Raw genomic sequence first — 8,853 nt, forward strand, 5'->3', positions numbered from 1 at the left:
AATGTTTGTAGTGTCTCCCTTCGTCTGTAACGTTAGACCATTGTATTCCACAGCTAGCTTCAATTTTTCGAAAACCGTACCGATTGTCTCCAAGTCCTTGCCATTTGAGAATAAACAATTGAAAGTTGTAAATAAGCATGGAACAGAACAAAGTTTAGTTTTTTTTAAGAAATCTGTAGTAACATCTGACACATCAAACAAAACATGATAATGATTAGCAGGTAAAACTCCACAAAAAAGGCTATCAGTGTGCGTGCATATGGCTGAAACTTTAGCAAACGTTGATTTTGGTTTCTCTTCAGTGATAAAAAACCTGAAATTTTTTTGAAATTGCTTGAAGTAACCAGGTGAACGTTCATACATAGCTTCTACCATTTTCAATTGAGCTCTTTAAATTATTCAGAGAATTCGTGTTCGTCGTCTTTTTGTTTTAATTTAGGTTTCTTTGCAGAGGGAGCTTTCAGAGTAGAATCGTTTTCAGTGTTGTCGTTAGCAGCAGAACGAATTTTTCCGTTCTTTTTCGATAATTTTTCAAACTCTTCTAAAGTCAGTGTTATTCTCTGTTGAAGTTCAAACTCTTGACCAACTTTTTTGAACAACTTTAGGAAGATATAAGTTCCTGTTTTGTCATAAGTTTTCACTGTTGCTCGGATCAAACGTTTTTCACTTTTTGAAACGTCAAAATGAGCGTCTCCAAACTCAGCGTCTGTCTCCGCTGTAAAAGGCATTTTTGTGTTTCTTATTCAATATATTCAACTAACTGTTTTGCTTCAAGAAAAACCGTGTCAATGATTTCGTGCACTAAAATTTTAGAAATTACACGCAGACGCTAAAAATAGAATTGGTTAACTGATAAGAAATATGATCTATTGAGTTAACAGTATTTGTACGTTAGTCCTGTAGGTAAACGCATAAATGTCTTTATCCTATGTATGCATACAAATTCCCATGGTACTAGAGCCTGCCTTAACTTCAGGGTGGTCTTGTCTGGAAACAATACAACTTTAATGTTTGGTCTTACAGATAAAACCAAAATGAAGAGTACATGTATGACCTTAGGTGTGTCAAGAGACTAACTTGATCAATAAAGTGAACCCCCACACGTGTGCCAAAACTTGACGCTTTAACGACATTGAACAACCTACATACTTGTTGAAATTTTCATTCAATTCTATATTCAAGTTCATGCTTGTAATACTGCAAACTTTTTAAAATAACTGTACCTCTATTCATTTTTGATTCAATTTTTCGTTTCAACATTACTAGTATTTGCTTCAAGGAAACCTTATCTTTCAAAATTTTCGTTATTGTTGTTTAACTTCAATTATAACTTAACAGTTCATCTGAATTTTCCAGAGCAATTGCAATGTCTTACCATATTTTGTCAGAAAGCGATTTGTCATGTGAACGCACAATTATCTATCAAACTGTACATGAAAACTTCATAGTAATTGTACAACAAAAACGTTCTCATGAAAAAGAAGAGTGGATAACTCACGACCATTGCATGCTTCCAAAAATATTCATCAATTTTATGGCTCAGTTACCCGACAAACCCGAAACTACTGGTAGTGGATTCATTACATCAGGGGGAATTGTACCACCAACAACACTTTTGCACCCTCTGGAACAATATGATATATCGAACTTACCAATTGGAACCAAAAAATTAATATACAAATACGATTGCGACTGTGTACCATTCTATGAGAACCAGCTCGGTGTTTTGCAAGCATGCGACAACCTAGCGGATCTTTGGGGGCTTCCAAAATCTCCTGAGTCTCCTACAAATCCGTCACCATTTTGCACGCCTACTGCGGACCCCAGTCCAACACTCAGCCCAGATAGCTCAGAGCAGAGTCCTTCACTTTTTTCGAATCTAAAAAGCAACAACTTATGGATAAACTTTGACAGTCCTACAGACACAAACGATCTGTTGAAAAACCTTTCTGGAGACAACTTTGAGACTCCCACAACTTACAATGGAATTGAAGAACAAGAGGATACCCCTACCAAAAACTTCTCTTTAACTCCCGAAAACACTGAAAACCCCTCAGTTGACAATGCTCCAAAAAAGAGAAAAATTTCAGCTATGCGAGAACTCTTTGACAACTCAAAATAAATTCATTTTTGATGCGCTGATTTTATAAAACTTGAAAACAGTATGGTGTCCTAACTGTATTCTTATTCATTCGCCGCATATTGATCACAATTGGATTTCCATAATTGTATTTTCTTCAGAATATATAATTTTTCATTATCTCTAAGTAAGGAAGCAAAAAATCAAACAAGAAATAAACTATCTTGACATTTTTGCAGAACAATTATTTTCTTCTGAGGGCTGAGAGTCAAATTGAGATATCTCTGCTTACAGTGAACACAAAATCTGTTTGAAGAAACAATTCAAATAACTGAGAAACATAATTTTAAAAGATTCCTATATGAAAAATGATATTTAGAAAAGAACTCAGAAAACAAAATTTTAGAGTTTTAATGAAATTTGCGTCCACTTTTCACAAGGTACTGTGAAAGTGATTGAACTAACTGTTAGGAACCGATTAAAAGAATGAAGGTACTATTAAAAATTAATAGAGATATTTTCTATTTTCAACAGAAATTTCACAAAAAATGCAATTTTTAATGATATTTTGAACCTTAACTCAAAAACTTGACATACGATTTTTGATTTTTCTACCTGAGTCCATAGGTAAGTGATCTGGAATTACAATTTAATACTTTTGAGGCACCATTGAAAAAATTTTTTCATAATGAATTTTTGATTCAAACTTTTTCATTAATTTCTCTCTGATCTTGCGGTGATCAACAAAAACAATGAAAATCTCATATTTGTTCAAAATACTTCGTTTACTATGCATATATTCGCTGAGCAGAAGGCATTCCTTTGATTTGACCCTCCCCTGATCTACAGTAACCGTTCAGTACGTTTCTAAATATAATCAACTTCACTGTTTAATGAAAAGATTGTGTTTAGTACAGAGCCCAAGAGCCCAAAAATTGGGAAATTTAACAGTTTTTGTTATCTGAAGCGTTCAGGATTTAGGTGGAGTTCAGTTTCATGAAACCTTTTCCTTTGATATGACACTCCCTGCCCTACAGTAACCGTTCAGTACGTTTCTAAATTTAGTCAACTTTACAGTTTACGAAAAGATTGTGCTTATTACAGTCCAAAATTAGGGGAAATAAAACAGTTTTTGTTATCTGAAACGTTCAGGGGTTAGGTTAGAGTTCAATTTCATGAACCGTTTTCCTTTGATATGACACTCCCTGCTCTACAACAACCAATGGGTAAAATTTTATTTTCGATCAAGTTTACTGGTTAATGAAAAGACTAGTGATATTAACAAGCAAACATTGAAGGGGAAAGAATTTTCGTTATCTGCGAAGGGAGAACTTAGTGTTAGGTTTGCACTCATTTTGAATGAAAACTCTCTCACTTTGCTCTATTCATTACAACACGTTTAACAATAACTCAGCATATACTGACCGAGAGAATTTTCTTACTATTCTTATATATATTTCTGCAATAAACTCAAATTACAACTCAAATTCCATAATACAAAGAAAATTTATTATGGGAGTACATGCAATATTTAAGAAGAACTGATAAGCCTATTTATTGTTCTTGCCATATTTTGCCTATGTTTTACACAAAGGTCTCAGAGTTGAAATTTGTATATTACGAATTGTCATGATAAGAATTATATTTAATTACGCCCCCCCTCAGGGTTAGAAAACATTGTACTACCTAAAGCTGTAAACTGGAGGTGTGCTCAAGAATTAAACGAAGCCCGTGTAGTGCCACGCAATCAAAACTTCATTTCTTGACTTGATTGCAGAAAATTCAGCTTTATCTGTTCGTCAACTTTTGGGTGAAAAAGTTTTAATAAATTGGAAAACATAAAGCAAAGAATTTATACCTCTATTTGGTTGCAAAAAAATTTGAAAGCTTTTCAGACTTTTACTATAAATTAATATTTCCTAAGCTTTTTAAAAACTCTCACAACTCAGAAATACCTCAAAATCATTCTTAACGTTATCAATCATTATTTTCTACATTTCTTACCCTATTATTCAAAAAGTCTCAACACCATTCAAAGCTTTAAAACTGCGTTCCGTACTTCTGTACAGTATGCCAGTTCAGTGTCCAAACTGTTCTGCTCAGCTCTCCAACAGAAGGTCCCTTAACAAGCATATGAAAAATATACATAAAATTTTTCCAGATATACCGACTTTCAGCTGTTTTCAGTGCTTCGAGAACGTCAGAAGTCTTCCTACACTGCGTAAGCATTCTCATATTTCTCATCAACAGCCCATTTTAAAAGTCTGCTATACTTGTCGCGTAGGTTTTCAAACAAAACTCGAATATGCAGAGCACATAAACAATGAGCATGGTCTGCCCATTTTGGACTTGGAAGCCCACGAAGTTGATACGTCTAGACCAACAGTCTGTTCAATTAGCAATGGTGTAAACTACTACGAATTTGAACCGGCCCAGGGGGATTTAGACATTATGGAATATCTGTTCAGGAACCGGGGCGAAATTTCGAAAACAGTCCAAAAACACACGCACAAGTTTCCACAAAAGGTTCAACTTGTAGTGGAAATGACGCTTCAGAAACCTTTGGATGATGATCAAGAAAAATTGAGCGTGTTTTTCAATACGAATACACGAATCGTATATCATTCAGGGATTTCGGATGAAATTTTTGAAGACTTTGTCGACAACATTGTTTCAAAACTTGTTTCGTTTTCAAGCTACGGAAGTGGGTGGCAGCTTCTTTCAATAGACAAAGTTACCCTGAAGCTGGCCAAATATGTGCCTGTCCGGGGAAGCAGTTTCATACCGTTTCATGAGGAACATCCGCTAAGAAGAGATTCGAACTTGTTAAACATACACAATGCAAACGATGATAACTGTTTCCTTTACTGCTACACAGCTGGATAACATCTGGTTTACAAAAAAGAAAAATTAGAACCGCCAACACCATGCTTCAGGTCACGCACCAACGTTCTGACGTACAGCAAAGAAAATCCATCAGCAAAGCAACCGAAAGGGGACTTTGAAATGCCAATGAGTCTACAGGACATATCAAAGTTTGAGGAATTCAATGAAGTACAAGTTAATGTGTTCAGGTAAGAACAAATCGTATTATTCTGTATTTAAATGTGATTTTATTTTTTTGTAAAAAAAAGCAAAAACAAAAACGAAAAGTTGTTAAAAAAAGGGGAACAAAAATTTTTCGTTCATCATAACAGTTCTTAACATTTTGCTGTTTAAAAAACCTCACTATCCAGAAAAAGTCAGAGATTTTTCATATTTAAGGTATCAGACGAAGCAATTACTACCATTGAGGCTGTCACGAGGCAAAAATTTCCCATTCGTACTCGATTTGTTGCTCCTACAAAACGAACAGACATACCACTACGTACTCATTATCAATTTGATGAAACTTGTCGCTAAAATCAACGGTAAAGAGTATCGTGATAGAAATGAGCTGTGCAGGAACTGTTTTCACATTTGTTCGTCAGCGGATGTGCTATTAGCACATCAGAAATCGTGTTTGGAAAATGATTCTCTGCAAATCACGATGCCCGATCCTGCTAACAACAAGTTAAAGTTCGAAAACTACGCCGCGAGGTGGTTTTCACCTTTTGTAGTATACTTGGACTTGGAATCTCTACTTGTGCCTGTAGCAACAGCAAAAAGTAACCCAATGACTTCAAGCACGTGTGCCTTGGAACACCATTTACCGTGTAGTTACTGCTTAATTGTGGTCGAACATAACAACCCTGAACCAATACATTTTGACATTTACACAGGCCCCGATTGTATGAAACGCTTCATTACAAAAATCGAAAAACTTGCAAGGTTCTTTTACCATCAGAAAAGGAAATTTCCTAAATTTATTGGAGCCGCTCCTTTGAAAAGTACATTCTCGAGATGTTGGATTTGTGATGTTGCTTTCAACAATGACAACGAAAAAGTGTTAGACCACTGTCACTACAGTGGTCAATTCATCGGTTACGCACACGACGAATGCAACCTCAAGCGCCGAACACTCAATTTCACTCCCGTAATTGCCCACAACATGATGAACTATGACTTACATCACATAGTTAAGTCCTTGCATACAGCCTCAGAGTCAACAAAAATTGAAGTGATACCGACAAACGACGAAAAATTCATTGCACTAAATTTTGGTGTATTCGTTGAAACACGAAAAAGGAAGCGAGATGAAGTCACTGTTTACGAGTACATGCGCTTTATTGACAGTTTTAAGTTTATGCCGTGCAGCCTCGATAAAATTGTACAAACTCTGCCTCACAATAAATTCAGTATTCTTGACAACTTTTACCGAGGCTATACCACTGAGCAACGCAACTTGTTGAAGAAAAAGGGAAGTTTTCCCTACTCGTATGTCAATGACTTCAGAAAACTGAGAGAACCTTCTCTTCCCAGTCTCGAAAACTGGAAAAACACTTTGAAAGACAATAAAATTGATGTTACCAGTGAGGAACTCAATCAGTTGAATTTTGACTTCAACGAGTTCAATTGCCAAAGTCTGAAGGAATTCCTGGAGCTATATCTCACTGGCGATGTGCTACAGTTGTCATGCTGGTTCGAGGAGCTGCGTTCTGTGTGCTATGACACATACGGCCTTGACTGCGCACAGTTCTACACAGCTTCAAATCTTTCTGGAAACGCGTTTCTGAAAACCTGCAAGCCCGAAATTGAGCTGTTGACAGACCGACTGATCCTTGAAATGGCAGAAAAAATGATACGTGGAGGCCTGTCCTCTATCTACAGTTCAAGACTAGAGATTGCAAACAACACCCTACTGCCTAACTTTGATAGCTCAAAGGAAGTCTCATCAATCATTTATATTGATGCTAATAACCTTTACGGGGGAATCATGTTGCATTTCCTTCTTCCCCTGAATCAGTTTGAATTGATTGAAGATGTTGCACTAGAAACGATTTTGCAGACCGACGACGAAGGGGATGTTGGTTTCATTGTTGAGGTGGATCTAGAGTACCCTGATGCTCTACATGATGAACATGCAGACTACCCATTGATACCCGACAAGGAACCAATTGATACCCTAGAACTTAGTGACTATCAGACAACTCTTAGAAGTGCTCTAAGTCTAAGTTCGTCGAAATCAAGTAAGTTGAGACAGACGTTTCACCCAAAGAAGAACTATGTTGTTCACTACCGGAACCTCAAATTCTATGTTGATAGCGGAATTAAGGTCACCCGAGTTCATCGAGCAGTAAAGTTTCATCAATCTAAGTGGTTAGCAAGTTATATTGCACTTAACACACAGAAACGTCAAGAAGCTAGCTCTAAGCTTGATCAGGATTTCTACAAACTTATGTCAAACTCTACTTTTGGCAAGCTATGTGAAAGTTTGAGAAATAGAGTGTCCGTTAAATTTGTTCGCACAGAAGAGGAGCTACTTAAAACAACATCAAAAGGAAATATTTCATCGATAAAAATCATAGACGAGAACCTAACAATTATCACAAAGAAAGTCCAATCCATAGTATGGAACAAACCAACAATTATTGGAGCCAGCATTCTTGAGCTTTCAAAGCTGTTTATGTTGGATTTTCATTACAACGTAATGAAAAAACAAACAGAGTGCAGTTTGCTGTATTCAGATACAGACTCATTTGTATACAAAGTTAAAACGAATAGTTTCTATGATGATTTGACGAAAAACTCTACCCTGAAAAAACACTTTGATCTCTCAAACTTCCCCAGCGACCACAAACTCTATGACAAAACGAATGCCAAGGTGGTGCTTAAGTTCAAAGACGAACTTGCAGGAACGCCAATAGAAGAATTCTGTGCCCTTAAGCCTAAACTTTACTCGATTGTTGCTAGTAATGGTGAAAACAAAATGTCGGCGAAAGGAACTAAAAAATTCGCGCAAGCCAAATTAAATCATGAAATGTTCAAAGAGACATTGGAGACGAGCAACGTAGTGAGACTTGAAAACATCAAAATATCAACACTTAAACATCAACTACAAACTGTGTGCTTGAACAAAATTGCCCTCTGCGCATACGACGACAAAAGATATATAAATACAGACAAAAAAACAACACTGCCCTTCGGACATTTTTCTTTGCGTGATGAATACGTTTCAAAAAAACTGTGTGCCGAAACCGACTGGGAAGACGAATTGAACGAACCCTATAACGTGTTTGAACTTCCTGAAGGAGGGGAGGCCTCAGGCTGGGAAACACCCGATCCAGGTTTTCATCAGCCCTCGTACTCTAATGAAGAGTTGAATGATGTTATTGACCTTTCAAATTTATCGGAACAAAGTGATGAGTCTGACCAGGAAATCAATAACCCGTTCATTCTCAATGAAGCTGATGAAAACCCAGATTGCTGCTCTTCAAGCAGTGAGAATGAAACATTAGCCAGCATCAGCAACAAAAAGAAGCAAGCAACATTAAGCAATAACTTATTCAGACAAATAGATAGTGTTGAATCTACTAACTCTTCAGAGGTAACACTCTCTGAAAATGAGGAATCGCCAGTAATCTCAATTAAACGTGCTCGTGCTTATATTGTAGATTCTGACACTGAGTAATCTGTTATTTTTCTTTGTATTGTAATAAGTACTTCTTTTATAGAACGGAAAATTTAAAAATACAAAGATAAATATTAATAATGATAATTTTATACAATTGGTGAGAAGAAAACTTACTTTAAGGAAATTTCCCAGTCCTCCTGTCGGATATTCTTTGCACTTTGCACCGACAAAAGCTTTTCAAATGCTTCTCGAGCTCCTGTTTATAAAAAAAAATTTGCCT

General features: G+C 36.3%; 1 protein-coding gene across 1 annotated transcript; it reads left to right on the forward strand.

Annotated features, from left to right (window-relative positions):
• Positions 1–5,609: 5,609 nt before the first annotated feature.
• On the forward strand, positions 5,610–8,630 carry LOC142336539 (uncharacterized). The gene has a single exon (XM_075385447.1). It carries the CDS (start codon positions 5,610–5,612, stop codon positions 8,628–8,630), a length of 3,021 nt encoding a protein of 1,006 aa, XP_075241562.1.
• Positions 8,631–8,853: the final 223 nt, after the last annotated feature.

Source organism: Convolutriloba macropyga, chromosome 3 (assembly GCF_964194025.1).
Source record: "Convolutriloba macropyga chromosome 3, txConMacr16.3, whole genome shotgun sequence".
Classification (NCBI taxonomy): Eukaryota; Metazoa; Xenacoelomorpha; order Acoela; family Convolutidae; genus Convolutriloba; species Convolutriloba macropyga.

Bases quoted from the DNA above. Each gene is read 5' to 3' on its own strand.
- LOC142336539 (XM_075385447.1), top strand. From the start codon at position 5,610: ATGCCCGATCCTGCTAACAACAAGTTAAAGTTCGAAAACTACGCCGCG.